Raw genomic sequence first — 24,259 nt, forward strand, 5'->3', positions numbered from 1 at the left:
ATGATGTTGACTTTTTTTTTGTCAATTTGCACTTGATCTTGACCAAATTATGGTTCATTTTAGGCTAAGAAAAATGCGTTTTCAATAACGTGATAAATTGTACCTAAGTTTGACTCAATTTCGTTTCCAGCTGTTAGCGTTTAAATAAGTCGATTTCATATTGAAATGTTAAAACTAAGTGAATAAAAAATAACAAAGCATGAAATAAGGGCATCAATTATCAAAACGGGTCTACAGCAGCGTATTGCAAAAGTTTGATTCCCCACCTTCTAACCAAGGTCTGGGCACGCTAGTGCGCGCCATCCATTATCGTGGCTTCTCAGGAAGTACTAACACCTAGTTACTCTTTTTCGGCGTTTGATAGGTAAGTACCTATAAATAGAAAATGGCAACAAAATGATAAACAGATGGTGAAACCTAGTGACTAGTATGACGACACCCGGCGAAGAGTTTCGAATCGCGCGACCAACCGGCAAGAGCGAATAGACACACCTATCAACGCATATACCTAACGTATAAAAGCTAGCTACGTAGCTTGGCTGGTTAGTAGTGCAAGGTGCAAGTTAATTACCGATACAGACTACATACAATTGATTTTCATTTGTGATGTTACATTGCGCAGGAGGTAAGCTGCGTCTAACGAAGCCGCCGCCGGTCGCGCCGCGAAGGATCCATTGGCGGCACCACCACCGCCGCGGTAGCTTATTGTTGGAGAGCTAACTCAAAATAATGACTCGCCGCGCTCGTCTTGGGCTGTGCAACGTAATCAAAGTGGCTTTGACGGAATGTGTAAATAATTCAACTTGGCCAGTAATGCAATCCTGGTAGTGTACCACCGCACCGCACCGCACCGGTCAGTCGTGTGGGCGACTCCGGGCGGGCGGTGGTGAAATAGGTTCAGCTAGAATGCATCGCGTCTTACCTACATGTGTGCTGCGGAAAGCTTTTGCAGCCGCAAATTATAAGCCATTAGTCAAAGAGTTAAAAGGAAGGGACTGGTCTTAAATGAGATTAGAAAACAGAGTTGTGTAAGAAATGTACAAAACGCAATTTGGTTGAATTAAATTATGATTGTCGGTTAAGATTAGATTCGTGTTCTATTAACAATCGTGGACGGATCATAAAAACAACGCCAAAATACAATATCATGCCGAGGGTCTATTACGGTTTCAATCAACAATGTTAACTACATCGGTTATTGGCACATTTGCATGTTTTGGTAGTCAGAATCGATCGAAAAGTAATTTTTCTCTTTGCTTTCCTGGCCCGTGACGACAGTTTTATACACCCTATAGATTTCATTTACTTTGATTTCAGAAATGAGTGATAGTAACTGTTCTTAACCACTTCAACATTTTTATTTTATTGTCAACTCTTGCTCAGCTTTTTGTATTGCTTCTGGCCAATGTCTTTCGCCAACGATAAAAATTATAACATTCATTCGCTACTGACAGGCGTAAAATATTGTACGAGAGCAGGTCGCAAACATTTCTAAATTTAGATTCGGTTCAACAACTCTTTGAGTGATGTCCTATTCGTGAATGCCGCCCTGCTGAAATCATAAATAATTAGTCGCGAATTCTACGTAACGCACCTCACCTAACAAAAGGAGAATTGATCATGTTCCTGTTGATTCGCACTGACAGCCCGACAACGTGCATCCATCTCTTTAGCCGATTTGCCAATTAGCAAAATGTCAACTCGATGCTTCTTATCATGGTTGGTTGGTGTCGAAAAAATAACTCAGATTTGCCCTACGTGTACTCATATGCTTTTTAGTGTTATGTAAGCTGTTGGATTTGTAATTACAATTAGACTTTTATATTATACAGCCGTTATCTGCCTTAATTGTTAACTATATTGTGCTTGACTTCAATTAATATTTACTACATCAGCACTAATCGATATTTTACGCTTCACATCAAGTGAAATTTTACAATTTGTTGATTCCGGTGTACAATAAAATTTCCTCACGGAACTAGCGGATCAAAGGAAAATTGTTTTTCATTTAAAATAATTTATGTTTCAAGCAAAAGGAAACATCTGGATTTTAATTAAAGAAGTTAAGTGTAAAAGCACTTATCCTAAGTTGCCGTGTAATTAAAACTCAACTTATCCCGTCTGGTTTTTGACATCCGCAAGCGTCTTCGAATAGAATAAAAATACAGAAGTACCGCCACAAATAACGGTACGGGTTGAAAGGCTAAATATAGGGCTATTAGAAAGTCGAAATATCGATTGGATTTGGCTGCCGGCACCATATGCTAGACGTAGCCGGTTGTGTGGGGCTTCCGTCCAATAGGTGATGCAATCCACAACCTTTCGTTTACATGCTGTTACATATTGGTACATAAATAGTTAGCCTTTGTGCTGGACCATCTCTGACTCTTTCACACCGAGCAAAGTTCAATGCTCAATCAGTGGAATCGTCTGATAATAATCGTAGTTGATTCAAACATACATTTCTTCGGGGCAGTTGTACCTTAAACATGACAATTGTTTTCAATTACTTTCGAATTTTTTATTACAGATAAGAGCATAATTTCGGAATCACCTCATGCAATAGCACACAAGGTCAAGGCCGTTGACGTCATATTGCTGACCATCATTAGATTGCAGCACTCATCTGCTGGTCAGAACGCGGACGTTGTTTACGACCAATCTGACTGGTTACATAATGTAACTTTTGTCCTGTTTTGGTCTCGGTGGCACGTACTGCCAGTGCTTATGGTAGAATTTATTATTATTGTGGCATTCCGGTATCGGAGGCAAAATCACTTATTTATAATGCCAAAGTGACCTGAGTGACGATCGGCCAAATTGCAAGATAATCAAAATTTGTTATGTGTCAAATTATTAAATATATTACCTGACAGCACAGTAATCAACGGTAGCATTTCTGTAATTTTTGTCTGACAAAGTCTTCACAATAAAGCAGATGTGTCATAAATATCAAACAATCCTTCAATTGTCAGAAACCAATACGTCACGGCTCCAAGCAACGTCATCAAGTTTGTGATGTATCACACCACCGGGAATCGACATCTTGCGCACGTAACCAACCACCACGACTGTTGACCTACATCCTTATCTGCAACAGAAATCCCTGCATTACGACGAAGAATAACTTGTCCCACTGCCATTTCAGGTCAAGCGTCGTTGCAGGTGTGAAGAGAATCTTTTGTTCGATATTGTTTCGTGAAAAGTTTACGAAAACGGAGTATTTCCCAACACTGGCGTGCCCAGGCTGAGACCCGCACTGAGTCACGTGTCCCATCTTCTAGTTTGTTGATTTATAAAACTAAAATAATAAAATCAAATCTGACAAAAATTTGATGATTTTTTGTTATTCCTGAGTTATAGCTAAAAAACTCAACTTTTTTGAATAGTTACCTAAATCTACGAATGCTTGCTCTTATGAACCAAACAACGTTGAGCTAAACATTTTCTTATAAAAATGTGGGGTACGGGAGGGTATTTTCAGCCCATTAAGCGGTACCTGACCAATATTCAGGAATTACGTTGAAACTATATTCATTCGAGACAAGATTTTTATACCATTTGATAGAATAATATTTGTTGTAGGAAGTATTGAGAAGAGATTTATTTACGTATAGCAGTTTATTAACACGTCTTGTTTACTCAGCTAGAATTCTCAGACTGCGGGTAGAGAGATAAAATATACGGATTGTACTCTTGAAGGGAATAGTCATAACCTACGTATCTGGGGAGCGTTCCTGATCTACGACCTATAATATTACATATTGCAACAGTATTTACTGAATATCGGCGTGTATTTTGGTCTTAATGAAACGCTACTGAATTTGAGTTAAAGTCGTGGGAAATGATGAAGTCGCTGCGGCTAAATTGGGCCCATTTTCTATAGTGGTGTATGTGTTTTTTGAATCCGACTGGCCGAAATAGCCTGCATAGGGATTAGATACTTTTCAAAAACAAATCAAAAGAGAGACCGATGGCGATGGATAACGTGTCGGTATTGTCTAGATACCGGCTCATTGAAGATAGGGGAATTGTGTATAACGTGCCCCCCTGGCCAATGTGCCCCCCCTTCGTTTTTCGCTAAACAAGCGAAATCAAAATGCAAAACCACCCAGAAACCATAGTATTTGATGGAACTAGCCTACTATGCAAGTATGACAGTTGTCACATGCTGTAAAAACAAAACAAAAATAAATTTGTTTTTGGGCAGCTTCCGATGTAACTTTTGGCGTCATTTCCATAAGCTATTTTCTTGTCAAAATCTGTAAATAACCGGTTGTTGTGATTCGATTGCGTAAAGTGAACTTCAAAAAGACATCCCTGCCAAAAATAACGGTATGAAACGCTTGATTTGCTTTAGCATTTAATATTTTTTCAAATAAGTAAAAGCAGGCCAAAATGCCCCACTTGCGGTGGTGCAATTTGCCCCCATGCAAATGTGGCTATAAACATAGGTAAACAGATCTAAGTTGAAGCCAATTGCCATTATTTAATTCAATTAGTATTGTAGAGCAACCGTGGTGGGAATAATTTGTTACCAACGTCCAAATTCTAGGTAATTCAACTACCCGGTACAAAACGCCACAGCTGCAGTATAATGTGCCCCGTGCAGAAAAGAAAAAGTGCACCAGAAGGCCGAAACTAGGTTTATTTTACATAAAATAACGATATTTTGCAAAACAAAGGAAATAGTTTTACTTTCTACAAAATAGAGTTGGTCTGTCACTGGTAGAAATACTCAAATTACCGTATTGGGCATATTATACCGCAGGTGGGGCATTTTACCCCGCGCAGACGAGAAACACAACATTTAGGTGCTTTTATTAAATAATTCCAAGCATGTTTATTCCACAATACTAAATGAAATAAACAATTGCAATTGGTTGTCAGCTTAAACACCAACATATACACGCAGTTGTAACGTTAATTTGGGGAAGTATAACGGAGATATAACCATTTACTCTTAGGCGGGGCACATTATACACATTTCCCCTAACTAGTTTTGCAGTGACAACAGCTTGCTGCTAGCGTTAGTGTATCATTGAATCGTACATATACATTAGCACCAGAAGCAAGTGGTTGTCACTCAAAAACTAGCTATGTCGACACGATAGAAGAGTTTCAGGGGTAACTGCATCATAGTAGTGTAAATAAAGCACCATATGCTGAAATTAAAAGCAAAATGCTGCAGATTGCTAATGAATGAAAATTGATTTATATTTTCATATCAGAGGGGAATTTTAGTGTTCTTCCGTGATGAAAAGAAGTAGAATTGTTCTGTGACATACTCACAGGTGTTTAGTTGCCAGAATAAGTAAACGTTATCATAACTGTGTGTTTTCCAAACCATCATCAAGAGCGGATACGCGTAAGCGATTGCTGCTGGTTTTTTCATCCTGATTACATGCTAGTGGAAAAACAGTGGTTTTGATGTTCATTGAATAAAATTTAGCAAATTACTTACATTTTTTTATAACACATTAAAGCTTATGAGTGCTACATTCGTTTCAGTATTATAATATAGCGGCAAAGTTTTTATTTGGGAAAGCGCGGCAAAAAAGGTAATGTATGCCGAATTTAGTAGCGTGCTGGAAATACCCTCCCGTACTCTAAGTAAATATTCTTAGGAATCCCCACAGATGGCTACCGATGGATCTAGAGGTAGTTGGTCTCCTGCTGTTCACCAGGAAAAGAAGCAAGAAAGGAACAATGAGACAGCAAAAGAATAAACAGATAAGAACACAAAGGAAATCGTAATAAAAACGGAGCCAACGGGTTAGAATAAAGAAAACAGAAAACCCCAAGGGAAAAAAGTATAAGAACTGGCATGAAAAAAATACGGAAGATAAAATGTTATAAAACGGGAGGGAAAACGGGACATAAAAAAAAAGTGGAAAAATAGAAAACGGGAGATAAAATGAGTGAAAATGTAGAGACTGGACAGAAAAAATGACGAACGAAGAAAAGGAGAAAAATGACAGGAACAACAATAAAGAAAAAACAAAAAGAAAAACGAAGATAAACTGGTCAGTAGACCTTAGCTTAGGTAGACTGCCGTAGACGGAGAAAGAATGGGATAAAAAGGAGGAAAAGAAAAGTAGAAAATTAGCTAGCAAAACAAGAGGAAAACGGGACAGAAAAAGAAAAAAGAAGAAACCGTAAGACAAAAGTAACAAAACGAAAAAGAAAAACAAAACGTGATATAAAAGGTGGAAAAACAGGACATAATAACAGGAAGAATGAAAACGAAAAGTGGGATAATAAACGGTGAGTTATAAAACGTAAAAAGACGCAAACCGGAGCCAAAAAACGAAAAAAATCGAAGCATGAGAATAAATGGGACAGGAAAAGAGTACAACGGAGACAAACGAAAGAAATAAGACGAAAAGCGGAGGACCCAGGAATAAATAAAAAGTGTTTTCTCTTGCGGGCAGAAAATAGGCAACACGAGAGGAAAAAGAAAAAAAAAAAGAATACGAGACAGAAACCAATAGAAACTGAACTTGGGAAAATGGAACAGAAAAAGAAGAAAAAAAATATAGGAAAAATAGACTAAAGAATAAGGGGAAAAGTAAGAGAAACGAAGAGAAATGAAAAACGGGAGATAGAAAAGGCCAACCGCAGAGAAAAAATAAAAAAGGGAGCTAAAACATAATAAACGTGACAGAAAAGACGAAAACATGGAGCATCAGAAGTAGAAAAAACGGAGCAGATGATGGCGAAAAACGAGAGAAAAAGAAAAAACGAGAGGAAAGTGTAAACAAAATTCAAGAAACGGTACAGAAAAGGAGAAACAGCAGAACAAAAAGCGGAAACACGGAACTAGTAAATAGAAAAAACAGAACAGAAAACAGGTAAAACGTGTGACGATATTTTCCGTTTAATTTCAAGTAAAACTTCGTTACGGCCATTACTCGCCGTATTAAGAAATCGAAACACCCGATTTTCCGAGCCTCATTGACCTCGCTGGATTCTATTTAATCATTTTTTTTACTTTTTTGACCCTGTTCCATTCAGCGGAATGGGTCGGCACTTGTATGCCATATCTCGTGTCAATGTCTGGTGAAATTCCAAGTTCATATTAGCTCAACCCAAGTTTAATTTAATTCCAATTTCAAGTCCTATTTCAAAGGCAATTCCAAATCTAATCTCAAGTCCAACTCATTTTCGAGCTTAATTTCAAATTCAACTTTAATTTTAAATCCGATTCTTACTCAAATTCAATTACAATTAGCCGATTTGTCGTTAGATGCGTCTCGCGTATCTGTGGGAATAAAATAGAACCCACGATGAGAACAGTGGTCCTCAGCCTTTTATCCATCAACTCCTATCCCTACCATCTCGTGGTATTAGTTGGAATAAATGCAATCTTATGGAGATCGAGTAACCAACTCCGATGACAAATAATGTCGTATGTTAATAGGGAAGGAGGCATTCATTCGAATGCTGAGTGTCAGCACAAGAACCATTCCTATCCCAAGCAACAATGTAGTTTTATTGTACTCTTATGGTGGTCTTCAAGACGAATTTTAGTCTTAAATGCCATCATAAGAGTGTAATAAAACCCAAATTGTTACTTGGGATAAGTCTTGAGCGTCTGTTCCCATGTCAGCAAAAGAATTTTTTCCTTCGAATTCTACTATTATTATGTAGAAATAATACAGTGTGCGTGATGAATTTTTGCAGTAAAGACCCATTCCAGCGTTACGGGACACTACCCCTACTATGCAGATCGGTTTCTGTTTTATCAAATCCCTAGCATTCTAGTGGAAAATAAAGTACTCCTTAAACAATTATTTTACAAGGTGTTTGTCAAGAAATTGGTGAAACAGGAGGCGATTTGCACGATAACAATGAGTACTAATTGTTTCCCGTAACGCTGGCATGTGTCTAAATTTCAAAGAGCAATTTTTCAGGCTTGCGAAACAATATACAAATATATCTGGCAGCACTGGATAGCTTATACCGTTGGGTGTGTTGAGTACAAACAGTGTTGAGTAAACTGAAAGATGTCGAAACAAGGAAATATTCAAGCAGCCGTTGTCATTTTATTGTGCGCCGGAGCAAGCGTAAAGGAGTTAGTTCGGTCGGTAAAAGTGTCGGAAAGAACAGTGTACCAGGGCACGGGAGGGTATTTTCGGCTCATTAAGCGATTGCATCTATTTTTTCGGCTTATGGTCTACTTCTAGTGGAAGAACAGGTGGTTTTGACGTTCTTTGAATAAAAAATAGTAGATTACTTAGTCTTGAGAAAATAGTTATAAGATATTAAAATTGTATGTCGGCAAAGTATTTTTATTGGCGAAAGAAGAGGCAAATAGGCTGAATTTAGAAACCTGCAGAAAATACCCTCCGGTACCCTATATAAAGAAGGCTTAGGAAACTGATAAGCTATGCTAAACTCCTACCCGGCAGGTATACAAGTGCCGATCCATTACCGCTTAACGGAACAGGGTCAAGTAAGTGGAAAAAATGATTAAAAAGAACCCAGCAAGGTCAGTGAGGTCCATGGCTCTGAAAATCGGGTGTTCGGACTTCTCAATCCGGCGAGTAGTGGCCAAAAACCTTGGTTATAAGCCGAATGCGCTACGGAGAGGTCAATTTATGAATGCTGCGACCAAATCACGGCGATTGGAGAAAGCTAAAAAACTTCAAGTTGGTTGAAGCATCCTCATCATTTCTCTGATAAAAAAATCTTTAATCAGGATCAAAAGAAGAATCGAAAGAATGACATGTAGCTTGCACCAGATCGTAGTCAGGTTCCTATCGTCCTGTCAACAAACTTTCCGACTCATGTGATGGTTCTAGGCGTAGTCTCCAGCGAGGGGGATGTAATGCCTCCGTATGTCTTAGAACAAGGACTAAAGGTAACAGCCGATGTATACTTGAAGGTTCTGTTGTCTCATGGATGGAGGAGGTTGTTGCCCAAGCAACACAGCTTGTTATAGAACAGTATAATATTACATATATCAGAACTTCTCTACTACCTGAAAAGCGCAAAAAATTGAAGTCTAATGAAACAAGAATTGAAAGAAGTATGCATCAGGTTATTTCATACCAATTTAAAACGTTATTATAGCATTAGCTACAACTTGTTCTTCCAGTAGTTTAAATTTAGTAATTGAGACATAATAAAAACTTCGTGTTGGCATGTTGACAAAGCAAACATTATACATTTGATATGAGCTGTCAAATAAATTCATGTTATTCCAAAACATCTCAAAACCTTAATAATAACGACATATGTTTTCAAAGTACGTTTATAGTACTCTTAAGAGACTACTTCCCACGAATATTATTTTCTAACTTGTTTTGTGTGTTACTTGGGTGCTGGTCGTCATTTCATCTCCCTACAACTCTCCCCCAACGAGCACCTGCACGTAATGCCAACAAAACACAAATTGCTTGCTGAAAATGTTCCGGAGTTTTGGGAGAAGGACATTTGGCCCCCTAGCAGTCCCGATATCAATTCTTTGGATTATTTTGTGCGGGGCGTCGTCGAACGGGATACCAATAGGACGCATCACACCACGCATTGGAGGTGGCGACGTCTGTAGATCGAAACATGGTAAAACGTGCATGCGGCAGTTTCCGGAAGCGTCTATCAACAATCATTGAAAAAAGGCGACTTTTTTGAATGAAATAATTTACAATTCCCATATGTTACGAAAGAAAATAAATCATAAAACATTCCTCGCATATATGACTAACTAGTGTTCATTTTCTAAAAAATGTCATTTACTACAAAAATTCGTCACGCACCCTGTAGAATTAAATGGATTTTTTTTCACTCATATTTAAAGTTTGTTAATCAACTAGGTTAATCAAACATAGATTTTCATTGGTAAAACAATCGTTTAGTTTAGGCAAACAAAGTCAACAAAGGTTTGAAAAGCATTATAGAGAGGCATATCAATTTAAAATAATTACTGCTAGGTAACAACTCGAGTTTAATTATACGCTCATAAGAGTTTTTATGATGAAAGTAGTCATAAATGTGCAATAATATCTTGGTGATTACTCCAGTTAGCTGGTGATACGCGGATTTAAACAAGATTGAACAAACACCAAAGACGGAAAGTGTGACTTACATTTGAAAGTATTTAAACATTATGAAAATTGTTATGCACGATCGTAAAGTGAAGTTTCAAGAAATAGGTAGGTGATAAATTAAATAAATTCATAGACACAGTTGCCGAAGTAACTAGTCTTGAAATAACGATTTAGATCTGTGAAGCTTCCAGCGGTTGGCTGGAACTTTACTAGTTCAATAAATAACACAGAGCTATACTGCCGTTACTCGCATAACAATCCCATTTATATAGGAAACTCAATAGCAAATGGGACTGTTATGTGAGTAGCGGCAGTATATGTTAGTTTACAAACAAGATTCGCGCTACTGGTTGAAAAAGTTAATACAAATTTACCCAACAGAATGTTAATCTGGCGCACTTTTCAAGCGGAGACATTCAATTGGTCTAAATTTAATCGTAAATCGTTCTCCATCCACCTCCACTTCGGCATCAACACCAATTGGACTCCCGCGTTCCCTGTCAGCAACCCGCTACTTTATTTTGGCGGTGGTAATGATAAGTCCTAATACCGCTGCTTCCCGTTTAAAAGGCCTAAAGGCCTCTTCCACTGCTCTACGGTTGTTTTCTGATGATATAAACGTCATCCACAAAACCAAAAAGGGTGAGATAAGAGATTTCGAGATGATAGTAGCGTTCCTTTCCACATTTGCACCTTCTAAGGTAACGTTGAATAGCAGGTTAGAGGGTGTATCCATTTGCTTCAATCCATTCAACGCAACTAGAGCGACTGACTGACGGAGTAACTGACGGAGGGTAAACGTCTGATCCGTCGTGGTCACGACAACCAGCTTGGTCCTCACCGACGAAAGACTCCGCTAAAGGTCTAAGTCTACAAAACAGGATACGGGAGAGGGGAGAGCACCTTACAGGCCGAATTGAATTGTTGTGCCTCGATAATTTTTGCACTCGCGTCGAAGTCCTTTTTAAAAAATAGGCCATCCAACCTCTCTTCCGGAATTTGTTCTTCCGCCCAGGTAATCCTGGTAATGATCCAGTGGATAGCTTCGTACAGCCGCTGGCTCTCCGCTTTTAAAAGTTCATCCGGTACACTGTTCTTCCCAGCAGCCTTACTGTTTTATTAGCGACACTTTACACCTGATAGAATGATGAGTGTTGTAATGGTATCTGAAAACTGCACGAATTCACGCATCACGCATAGCAAACTAAATTATCGCGTGCGACCGACACGGTTTGACTCGTATGTATGGCAGAAAAACCACAGCAACAATAAAGTTTTTCATAAATTGAGTGCTAGCATCCTCTTCTGCTTGCATAATCCTGCAAACCTCAAGCTTACTTAGGTTTACTCGCAGGTGACAGCTCTTGACCCTGTAGTGTGAAAAGAATGCATTTTTAACCGGTTCAGCATGGTCTCCACATCTTCCAGTGTGACACGGGGCTGTTACACAACTTGACTGATGCTTGTTTTGGGATCATTTCCCATAATCGGCCAAATTTCAACTCGTTGAAAATAACGTTCCTTCGCGGCAACGACCGTGCGATGCAGTAAAAATTCCTGAATTATTTGGGGATTTACACACTTGCATTGGGTGGTCGACGGTCGAAAAGTCCACAACCATACTCCTGCTGGACTGTCGTTGCTCAACAATTAATTAGTGACGCCATAGCAAATGTGGATGCCCGCGAGTTCTTTCGGAGAATACATTTTGACGCTACAATCGTTTTCAGAAATGTCCTGGAGAGACCCGGGCAATCTGTTTCGTTATTGTTTTCCATCAGACCGTGTCCATCGCACACGGTGATCTAGTGTGCTATGCGTGATGTATGAATTTGTGCAGTTTTTAGATACTAATTCTACACCCAAAACGTTTAAAATTAAATAGTAACGAAACTAGAAGCGATAGCCGTTTCACGTCAAAGAACAAATTGTAGAACGGTAGCAGAGCTTTAAATTGGCAGACAAAAGCAATCAACTTTATCACGCTTTTTTAGGAGAAATTTGATGAAAATGCCTTAAGAAACTCTTATGCCAAAGCTCTTTGCTTCCGAAAAGTTACTAAATTTCTTGAAGGAAGGAAGTTTAAGGACAATTTTCAGTGGAAAGTTTTATCAACTTTCCAAGGAAAGCAACAGAAACTAGAGTTAATTTAAGGAAAACAAAACCGAAAATTAATTTTTTTTAATAATTGCAATGATTGGGATTGGACCATATGCCTAGGATTTTTTTCGTCAAATGTGATCCTCTTTCACCCCCTGAAATATTTGCACCGAGTTACCTAACACCCTGTATAGTATAATTGATCCAATATTTGCATACTTAGTATGGGTAGAACTGCTATCCAAACATGATTTTTATCCAATATCATGAGATTTGAAAGTAGATCTACTGTATTGCAACAATTCCCTCTACGCCCTTTAGGTTCTTTATATGGAACAATAGCAATTAATTTTTTGAGATCCAAACTCCGCATTTAATTAACGAAAACAATAAATTCACCCCACGCTGCAGTTAAGTATTTATTGTAAAGCGTTACTAGCTAAGTTATTGTCAGATAATCTCTCATAAATAAATTAAACGTCCGAATTCCCACCGCTCTCGATGGTTGACGATCACATCACAATACATATTAACGTTCCGTGTGTTTTGCTACCAGCACCTAGTGACGCAAATGACTTGGTTGCGTAAAAGATATGCTATAGCTAAGTAATCTAAGAGCGTCAGAATATGGCCTCAATTCAACAGAGCCTATACCTGTTAGCCAAATCTCGCGTCCGTAAATTTTGATTTTACAGCTTGCGACGCGACGGTAATTATCGCAACGATGATAATAGTAAAGATATACTCGTACGAAAGCCATATGTTCCCAGTTTTATCAGTAGTAATTTAGCTAAATGTAGCAGTTTTTTCGGGTACTTTGTCAGGTATGTCATTCGCCCGGGTTTGTGTGTGCAACCGCAGTTGAATTATGACTAAATATGCGCATTTTTTGCCGACTGCTCCCATCCCGTAGTTCACATTTGCAGGCGGTGCCTTGACCCGGAACCTACCACTACTACTAGCCGAGTCACCCCGAGCTAGATTCCGTTCAACTGATAATATCAATAAATGTAATTATTTGAATGCAGGTGTTTACCAGCAGAACACGAAGCGAGATATTTATATTATGATTGGCTTGTGCTGTTGATTAATCACGCGGAATCAAACAATGATCACGTCATCGTCATCATGACTTGGAACGATCGTACTGATTAGGTACATGTTAGAATACACAACGAACAACAGGTTTGACCGTTGTTGTTGTTCTCGCTAAGTCGATGATGTCACGAGAACATCATTCCAGCATAATTTGAAACATTCGAAAACAAATATTTTTATCTAACTGACAAAGCAAGGTTGGTATAATACAACTAATACTTACTTCACATTCCAGTTGTTGTCGCAGCGACTCATCTCGCCTTGCCTTGGTCGCAATTTCGTTCGCGGCTGATGCAGCTGTCTGGTATTTTAAATGCGCGACCAAGCCAAGGGTGCAATGTATGTGTGTTGATTCCCGACGTGCTGCTACTGCAGACGCTCGGAAAGTTCTATATTTAGCGGTCTTCCACGCGACCGCCTCCACGGATCTTGATGCACTATTTCCCACAACGCGTTGGACACCGTTCTATCTAACTAACTGGTCTGGTCAACCCTATTTGGAAGCAGAAAACCGTTTGATATTTTCACTGATTCGTCGTCGGTACAGCTTTTGGCGCACTTTAGTTCACAAAAGTGACCGCAAATTTTACCCAGCCGAACTGCAGACTGTAAATGATTTGGCGTTATTTTATTATCGGGACAAAAAAACCGTAATCCGCAAACGACTCTATCTTATCGCTATCTCGGTTTAGGTCACTTTTATTTCTTATCGGACATTATTGTATTCTCACACGAACGAACAATTTGCGGATTTAAGCGTAAACCACAGACCCACAACGCCACGACCTACTGCGAGCAATCGAACCAGCGATGTGCCACTTGCGTGACAGCGTCTTCTAGTGTTGTGTGACAACAAGACCACCTTGAAACGATCAAGTTCACTGACAACGACGATGGCGACGACGACGACGGTCGGTAGCGTCGTTGTAGGCCACGTCCTGTACACTTAACCGCAGAGCTTCAAAGAGCGAAACTGATCATCGTGCATCGTCGTCGTTGGACGAGATTGGTTTGGAGCATGTTGAATGGCTCCATTGTAGGGTTGCCAGCGAAGGGTTTGTTTTGATAATCGCCAGCAAGTAATTAAGAAAACACGGTACAGAAATCATTATTAAAAATAAACATTAACTATAGCTCCAATATGCACTAAAATTGCGTGCCGCTCAAGCCATAGCACTGATGATCTTGATATCCGTCGTTATCCATGGTAGTAACGAGCTGTTCAAAAGATCGTGTCTTAGATTGTTCGAGATATTGAAAGGTTATTGCCGGCTACATTCTTTTCCAGGCGAGTTTCGATTTCCGGTGCTTGTTTCAGGTGTATCCGATTTGTTGTAATGGGTGCAGGTCAATCAAATCAGTTGGGTCTACACCGTGAACATTCTGGACCACTTCCAAACAAGAAAGATAAAACCATAGTTAGTGTTCAACATCGGACCGGAAAGTCCGGTCCGAAGTCCGATCGGAACAAAATTTTCGAGTCCCATTTTTACCGGACCGGGTATTCCTTTAAAAGTCCGGAACACTTGACAGTAAGACTGACTACAGTGGAAACGTTGACTGGGACTTGCTTCAAATGATTAGAGCCAATTTATTTTAAGGGGACATAAACGACCTAAGCTTTTGAAAATTTGATTATTTTTTATTTCAGATTTTGATTATGCAGTCTTTTCTGCTTATTTTGATATTAATTTTGAAATGATCCGACCACGGGAAGTGGCCGAAAGACGATCATACACACAAGCATTCCAGTGCGGCGTGGAACAACCTCGACGGAATAAAACGTCGCTCCTGAAAAACCACGATTTTCAAACTTCATGTACCTACCTTTTTCTCAGAAACTACACAACGTATTGAAATAAACTTTTTTTTGTGGTTTTTGGTAGTAGCTTGATAAAGACTTTTCTTACTTTTGAGCTTTGTAAACGAAACACAACCAGAGAAAAAAGAAAAAGAAGACAAAATTTTACTTTTTCAGCCATCTTTTCTTCTTTTTCCGTTTTTCTCAAACTGTATTTCGTTTACAAAGCTCAAAAGTTATAAAAGTCTTCGTCAAGCTACTACCAACAAAACAAAAAAAAGTTTGTTCCAATATGTTGTGCAGTTTCTGAGAAAAAGGTACATAAAGTTTGAAAATCGTGGTTTTTCAGGAGCGGCGTTTTATTCCGCCGAGGTTGTTCCACGCCGCACTGGAATGCTTGTGTGTATTATCGTCTTTCGGCCACTTTCCGTGGTCGGATCATTTCAAAATTAGTATCAAAATAAGCGGAAAAGACAGAATCAGAATCAAAATCTGAAATAAAAAAATGGAAGGTAGGATCAGAGACACTACCGCCTTTTGACGTAGGACCACGCAGAGCTGTTATTTATTCTGTCACGTTCTGGGGAAAGTGGATACATTTTATACGCTCGTAGCTTAGCCATTTTCTAAAAGACCTTAGAGATCAATTAACCATTGGTTATATGAAAGTCTTGGCAATATGTTTTCTCTTTAGAAATACTTGCATCAATCGATCAAAAAAGTCAACGCATTAAGAAAAATACAGAAAATAATAGATATTTTGGGTTATCAACAGGGAATTCAGCTCCTTCAAAATTAATTTAGTAAAAAACGGTTGATTCAACTAATTCTCACTTGATGAAATATTTCTTTATAATAAAAGGGTTTGCTGAACTTGTTTTACAAAACACTATAATGGTATTGAAAATTTTACGGAACGGATCAAGTCTCAAAAAATATTTAACAAATTTAAAGAAACTCGAATTGAATAACTTGAAACTTGAAACTTGGCTTCTAAATTAAGCTTGGAACACAAACATAAATGAACATTTTTAATTGGTTTCGGTGATACCTTTAGAACTTGATAAATATATTTCATTGAAAAGTTAATTCGTTCTATGACTTCTTCAACCATTAATTGGTGGCTCTTAAAGAGACTTATAAAACTTTTGCAACATTTACTTAGAATTACCAAGTACAAAAGTAACAGCTACCACACACACGATTAGAGGTGACGAGCTTGTCTGTGTAGAGCACTTATTGTAGTGAGTCAGAGTAGAAGTCTTGACAGGAATTTGTTCGAAGATACTGATTTCGTTTGAAGAATTATCAGTGTAAGAGTGGACCTGCTTCAGAATCTTATATATGTACATTGTATCTTCTTACCATGTTTTTCCAGCTTGCGCGACTTTTGCCATCAATTTTTGGAACTAACCGGCAAAATTCACGTACATAAGTATACATTTGAACGTTTCGCAGAAACTAATTATGTGATCAAGTAGTCTCGTTTCAGTAGAACGGGGATTCAAAGTCCGTCCTTTTTTCAAATTCTATCTTTCCATCATGTACGTAACTAGAGGGCGTGGCTTATCGATACACTACTAGCAGGCCACGAAACTGTTACTGTTTTTGCAACACGTAGCAACGAAAACTGATAGTGTTTTCTGTTGCATTTTAGGTTGTCTGGAGGAACTCAACATAAAAGAAAAATCTGAGGAATTGAGATGTTTAATATCAATTACTCAATAAAATGGCAATAATTAGACTAAAAGGTTATATAAACGATGGATGTCACTCTCACATCTATCTGATAAATGCAATGGATGTATTGATTTCATACCCGAAAATGCTCAAACGTGGAAACTCATGTAAATTTTCTAAAATTGTTCAACTTTATGGTAAAACTTTTAGGAGTTGGCTTTAAAACTCTATCTTTTTGTAGAAGCCACAGAATAGGCATACGTTTTGTGAATCGATTCGTATACAAACCAGCAGAATCCATACAGAACTGACTGAGTTATTGTCGTTCAAAATCTATCACTTTTTCGTGTCGCGATCATTTTTGTTTTCGCAGCATGGCACCCTATTAAAGTAAGACGTAGTCTTACGTCTAAAATAACGAAATTTCGAAAAGTTTTAGTCGTTTAAGTCCCCTTAACTTCCTCTGTGTGTGCTCTCTCTGTGCTGTGTTCGTCGCACGCCGTAATCTAGTGTGCTATGCGTGATGTATCAATTCGTGCAGTTTTCAGATACTTATTCAACACCCAACATGATATGTTTAAATTTCAATTGCAACTAAACTAAAGGAGATAGGCGTTTCGCGTTAAAGAACGAATTGTTGAACGGTACCAGAGCTTCAAATTGATAGATAAAAGTAATAAACTGATTACTGATCTCATCTTTTCAGGAGAAATTTGATAAACGCACTCTAAGAAACACTTATTTCAAAACTTTTTGGTTCTAAAAAGTTACTAAATTTCATGAAGTAGGAGGTTTAAGACCAATTGTCAGTACAAAATTGTCTCAGCTTTTGAATGATAGTAACAGGATTGAGCTAGCAAGCATAGTTTTTGTATCGGAGCTACTTTAAGGCAAACAGAACCGTAAACTAAAAATGTTTAATAACTCTGTAATCACTGAGATTTGATCATATGCGTAGAAGGATTTTTTCATCAAATGTGGTCCTCAATCACCCTCTGAAATACTTGCATTAAGCTACCTAACACCCAGTACATAAAAATAAAGTGCAGTTTCTGTCCGGTTTAGCCTCGCAAATTTCTAAACCGATTCGCTTCGTGATCGAAACGTCGGTTTCATTCTTCATACTTCGAAAACACAATAAATTTTGTTCGTGGGTAGGGGTCCATCGTTGGTCGTCCATGCGCGTTGAAAATTGAGTGCAAAATTTGCAACTACAACATGATCATCGGCTACGTTCCAGACAACATACTTGAGAAGACATATGGAGAGTGCCCAGGGCACAATATATAGCGCGTCATGAGGAACATAAATGCCATAAGGTTCTTTTGCCCCTTTAACTGGTCAGCTTTAAGTGTTTTTGGCATGTAAGATCTTGCGAACAATACTTGTCATGAGGGGTATAGAGAGACAGGCAGAATATGGTCTTCTTAAACATGGCCAACAAACACTAGCAACGACTCTACTCTACTGGGCTATTTCCAAGATTTGGGAGGAGATGAAATTACCGGAGGAATGGACGGAAGGAGTGGTTTGTCCCATCCACAAAACGGATGATCAGCTCAACTGTTGCAACCATCGCGGCATAACGCTGGTAAACGCCGCCTACAAGGTACTCGTCCAGATTCTGTTACACCGACTGTCTGCGATAGCACTGAGTTTCGTAGGGAAATTACCAGCCGAGCTTCATGGGGGCTCGCGCAACTACAGACCAGCCTTTTATCATCCGTCAGATCTTGCAGAAATGTCGGTAGAACAACGTACCCACGCTTCACATCTTTAGTGATTACGAAGCAGCGTACGATACAATCGGTCGAGACCAGCTGTGGGAGATATTGCACGAACATGGCTTTCCGGATAAACTGATGCGACTGATCAAAGCTGCAAATGACGGATAGAGGCATGTTCGAACGAACCTGAAGCTACTGAGAACCCGAGCAGACGGTTCATAGCCCCTAAAAAGAGAATGGTTTTAACAGCTGGGATTCTATAAATACTCAGCAGTAATGGAGCCTGTGGAGTACCAGGGCGCCCGCCACAGTAATTTGCCTTTGCTGCATTAAGCCGGCCACTGATGCAGTGGACCATTTCCTACCGAACAGCCTCTCTCTGCCGGAAAACAAAGAAACGAAGGAGGCGGAGATTCGAATAGGGGAGAAACAGGACCTGAATGATGCGCTAGCAGAAGTTCAGTCCTGTCCCTCGTCGAGTCGACCGACGAAGATGTGGCTGCTACTCTCCATTCACGGGTCCAGATTCACTCTGTCGAATCTCTGACTGTGTGCTAAAGGGTGGGCTGAATCAATCAAAATATTCATAACGCCGAGTATCAAGGTTACCCAAGAGTCGCTGAGTCTCAATAAGAGATCTCAGCACGCTTACCGGTCTTGTGACAGAACATTGTCCGAGTAAATACCATCTTCGGAGGCTCGGTTTCGTACAACATGATATTTAACCTCAGAACACTTGCTCTGCAATTATGGAGCACTAATAGGACGCAGACTGCAGTATTCCAAAAAGGGCCTACTAGAGCCTAGGGAGATTTGGTTTGCGTCGCCGATCACAGTAACAAGTTTCATAAACCAAGTCATGCTTGTTGGCACCTGTCTCGCTCCAGCTGCCAATTATCACTTCCTCAATAAGTGGTAAGAGTAAAGTGGTAAGAGTAAGTGGTAAACGGTAAGAGTACCCAACAAAAAAATCGGAAAAAATTGGATCAAATGATGTGTTTCATTGCGCATCTAGGGAATACTTTCGAGCCCCCTTGAGATGCGGCAAGGTTTAAGACAAGGTGACGGCTTATCCTGTATGCTGTTCAACATCGCTCTCGAGGGGGTGATCCGACGAGCGGGCATCGAAACGAGATGCACGATTTCCACCAAAGGTAGCCAACCCCTAATCCTAAGCTTAGCAGGTAACTTTGATATCATAGCTAGTAACTTTGCGACGACGGAGGAAATCTATACCAGACTGAAAGCAGAGTCTAGGAGAAATGGACTAAAAATAAATCCGAAGAGCAAATACATGAAACGTAGATGCTCAAAGGAAACAAACGCGCGCCTCTCACGAACGGTAACCGTTGACAGCGACGAACTCGAAGTAGTAGATGACTTCGTGTATTTGGAATCGCTGGTGACCGCGAACCACAACACTAGTAAGTGGATCCAGCAGCGCATTCAAGCGGGAAATCGGGTCTACTTTGCCCATCGCAAAACGTTATGCCCGAGAAGCATATACCGCCGTACGGAACCGACAATGTACGAACCCTTCATTAGACCAGTAGTTCTTTATAGACTTCAGCCGTGATGCTGGTCACGGAGGACATTCGGAGGACATACAGCCGCCGTTGCTGTGTGCAGACATTCTGCTACCTACACACTCGCCAACTCCCAGCATCGTATCGTCTTCCTTCATAGCTTAATCGCGAGTCATATAACTCGTGAGCAGTCAGCTACCCATACGGGCTAGTGGTGAACTGGGATACAGATTTTGCATTACATTTTCTTTTCTTCTTTATCTTCGCCCTCGATTCTACTCACGGGCGGGAGTGCGAGCCCTCGCTAATAATCGGTATCAGCAGCTCGGACTGCAACGAAAAATAATCTTCGAAAGCTGTTGAATATTTTCGTAAACTGGTGCCGCAAGAATTGGTTGATCGTTAGTACAGCAAGGTGTCAGATCATGACATTTCATCGCATTGTAAGCCCAATTTTATTCGAATACAAAATGGATGATCAAGTGCTCAAAAGGGTTGAACATGTCAACGATCTTGGAGTTTATTCTCGACGTCAAGCTTAATTTCAATTTGAATCGCTCGACAATCATTTCCAAAGCAACTCGGCAGCTCGGTTTTATCTCGAAAATTGGACGAGATTTTCCATTATTGGACAATGCGTGTTTGATTTGTTGGACTCCCTACCGACTAGTCTGGAATTTGAGAATTGAACGAGTGCAGAAGAGGTTCATTCGTCCAGGGTTACTGGCGTGATCCTTTGAACCTGCCTTCATATCCTGAACGGTATCGACTAATTGGTCTTGACACCTTAGAACGTCTTAGGAAAATTCAGCAATCTCTATTTAATGCTAAGGTGCTGAATGGAGAAATTGACTTTTGCGTTGTTATTTCAACCACCTAGTTAATTTCGAGGTATGACGCTGATCTAACAAGCCAGTCGTCTCATGTTCGAATCTCGGCTAGGTGATGTTACTCTAACAAATCCCTGGCTGCTTTTTCCACCTCTGTCAAGTGTTCTTTTGTGCTAGTTTCCAGATTTATACTTATCTGATCAATGTAAACCTTATCGCAGTATGAGCAACGGATTTAATTAATTCCCGATTTTCTCGATTCCTCAATCGGATAGCGTCAGTGATATTTTTTCCTCTGAACACCATTTATTAAAAATAAACGGCCAGTTAGAAGAAAATCCTACAAAAAGTATCATCTATGATCGTCATTCCCAAATAAACGACCAAGATATAGCCATTGCAATGCAATCGATCGAACTTTTTTGAGAACTTTGACAAGCGCTTCTCTAGATTTCCAAATTATTAGGCTTTAAAATTGCCAGTTAAAGAAAGGGCTTTCTCAAACTTAGATTATTTAAATAAATTGTTGCCGAAACAGCTGATGTACGAGTTACACCGAGTGATACCACATTGGCACATTGTTTTATGTGCAAACAGTTTTGGTTATGAAATACTTGCCCAGTTTGGGGTAATAAATCACAGAGAAAATAAAAAAAATATCTGAACAAAATGATCTAGCCTTAAAATATAGACAAACCGTCTAAGACTTAGAATAAGTAAAACTGAGACGGTGTTCTTTCACTTTTCTACATTTTAGCAATTGATATATCTTGCAAGACACACATGAAAAGGATTGCATCAATAAAATCCTTGAAGCGTGTGCAACATTTACGCACAAAATGATAGTTGCACTTTGCTGGCAACCCTAGCCATTCATCGTCGGCTCGGCCACTGCTGCTGCGACACTCCCGTCCGGAATTACGCTAGAAAACATTTTCTTCCGAAATAGCGCCGTCTGTGGTCCCTACGTATCGCATGCTGCTGCTCCGCACTTGAAACATCACTATGGTTAGCACATGATTTACGCCCAGCGCCTGCCCGCACTTCAACACTTTCAACAAAATATTTTATTTTTGACCGCTGCTGCTCTCTCAGCCAGCCAGTTTTTATCACCGGGTACAACTTTTATTTATATTTTCTAATACCTACTAACAATTTCGCACGATCTCACCGTAATTACATTCGTTAGTTTCTTCCTAGAATTGCATTCGAATAAACAAAACATTCTACACTCTTCCGAAATGCGCTAATTTTAGAACATAGTTTACACTTGCACCGCAAACACAACACAAGCGAACAAAAAGTACTAGTCATTAATAATTAATCATCCATTCATCGTAAATCTCTTACTCTACCAACCAATGGCCAGTTGCAGTAGTAAACACAACAAGTACTAACACGGGCCACAACCACAACGCTCGGATACCTTGACTTTTTTCACCGAAGCAGATTATGTACTATTTTCGCGAATCGCTCAAACCTCGAAGGACGCAAGTCGATTGACGATGACAACCCCGCACCAGCCAGCGGCACTATAGCGAGCGACAGCGACTGCAGCTCGCGACACTGTTCTCCGACACGACTAAAACTCTACTGTGTTGTTGCCTCCCGACCCGACCGACAGGATGGGACGTCAAGTTGACATTCTGTTTTGACAAAAAAAAAACACAAAGTTGAATCATTCTCTCTTTCTGTTCTCTCGCAGCGTAGATGCGCGCGAGTAGCGGATGCTTGTTTGTGCGAGAGCGCTTCCAATGTAAACAAATGCTCAATGGAACGTTATGTGCGTTATTGAACCATGTAACGAATGAAGGAATTTGACAGTTGTGTGTTACTTTAGAGCTCGACTAGGTGTTATGGGTGTTATATGGTGTTTGTTTAGATTTGAGCTTGAAGGCGTACCCGTACAGAGTGCAGCTCCAGTTTCGCAAACGTTGCTGATGCTCTGCGATAGCGCCCGGTGGAAACTTTTACAGTTACTATGGTTACTCTTCGAAACAATGTCACATGATGCATAGATATAGGATGATTTCAATGGAATGGTCGCTTTCGCTTATTTTAAAAGTTCAAATCGCTTTACAAATCTACAACTTTGGCTTTATTTTCGCATAATTTAAATAAAAAGTTTTTACGTTATAAATAAGCTGTATTTTCGTTAAAAAATAATTTCCTGGAAAATCTACTTGAACCTTTGGATGAACTGAAGAGAAAAAATAAAACAGAAAAGAAAATTAAGTGGGAAGAAAAAAAAACGGAAGACAAAAGGGATAAAACGGAAAAGAAAAACAGAACATGATCAAAAAAGAGGCTAGCAGGACATAATAAGAGGAAGAACGGAGCAAAAAGTAAAAAAGTGAAAGACAAACGAACGAAAAACGGAATATAAAAAGTGCTAAAAAGCGAAAAAGATGAAAATTGGGTTCGAAAAAAAGAGAAAAGAAATGAGCCTGAAAGCGGGGAAAACCGAAGAAGAAAAATGAAAAACGAAACATAGGAAGTTCAGATATCGGAACTAGAAAAGCAGAAAAGGAGCAGAAAGGAGCAGAGAAAGGGGAAATAGCACACGGAAAAAAACGAAAAACGAGACAAGAAAGGCAATACGGAACAAGCAACAGGAGAAACCAAAAGAGAAAACAAGAATAGCTTGAGAGAAAAAGAAGACCGATAGAGGAAGTTAGAAAAAACCGGAGCAAGAAGCTCAAACGGAATAAAAATGGAGAAAAATGGGACCGCAAACGAGAAAAGAAAGAAAAGAAGAAGAATAACAAATTAAAGAAAAAGGTAAAACTGCAGAGAAGAAGACGAAAATTAGCAGATAAAATTGGATAACTTGAGAGGAAAGGGAAAAAGGGGAGCAAGAAATAATATAAATGGGCAGAAAAGGAGGGAAAACGGCACAGACGAAGACGAGGAAAGATAGGGAAGGGGGTGAAAAGAGTCTACAAATACGAAACCAGAAAACGAAAAAGGGAAAAAGTGAATAGAAAAGGCTGAAAATGGGAAGTTTAGCTCAGCTAGCTAGCTAGCTCAGGTAGACCGTCCGCGGTTGCAATCCGTGATTGGCCGAAACAGTAAGATTGCACCAAGAACCAATTGAATGGTGCTTGAGTGTAGCATGACATTCTTATTGTGCAATTTCTACTGCTTCAATATGTTGAAAGTTGACCAATAAAACGACGCCGAGAAGAAAATACTGAAAATGAGAAAGAAACTAACAAAAAAGGTGTGAAAAACATATCCGGTCCGAAAATGGATTAAGAACGAAAAAGTGGAACAGGAAACGAAGAAAAACGGAACAATAAAGCAGGAAACACGGGACAGAAAAAATAGAAAACGAAAGTGAGAGCAAAAACCACCAAGAAAATGGTACAGACCAGGGGAAACGGCACAAAATATGGAAAAACGGGAAAAGAAAAGAGGAAACGTGAAACAGAACAGTGGTAAA

At 39.5% G+C, this 24,259-nt stretch overlaps 1 protein-coding gene across 9 annotated transcripts in view; it reads right to left on the reverse strand.

Annotated features, from left to right (window-relative positions):
• LOC128733451 (phosphatidylinositol 4,5-bisphosphate 5-phosphatase A-like) overlaps positions 1-22,365 on the reverse strand; it is a 56,592-nt gene extending 34,227 nt beyond the window's left edge. Inside the window, exons 1-3 of one of the 9 annotated variants that reach the window (XM_053827041.1) lie at positions 22,241-22,364; positions 21,964-22,010; positions 13,474-13,743 (exon numbers count right to left, since the gene is read on the reverse strand). In XM_053827041.1, coding sequence (XP_053683016.1) covers positions 13,474-13,505 — 32 coding nt within the window. In that variant the 5' untranslated portion in view covers positions 13,506-13,743; positions 21,964-22,010; positions 22,241-22,364. The other 8 variants (XM_053827038.1, XM_053827040.1, XM_053827035.1 and 5 more) reach the window with 8 other exon arrangements.
• Between the last annotated feature and the right edge of the window lie 1,894 nt (positions 22,366-24,259).

Source organism: Sabethes cyaneus, chromosome 2, assembly GCF_943734655.1.
Source record: "Sabethes cyaneus chromosome 2, idSabCyanKW18_F2, whole genome shotgun sequence".
NCBI classification, from domain to species: Eukaryota; Metazoa; Arthropoda; class Insecta; order Diptera; family Culicidae; genus Sabethes; species Sabethes cyaneus.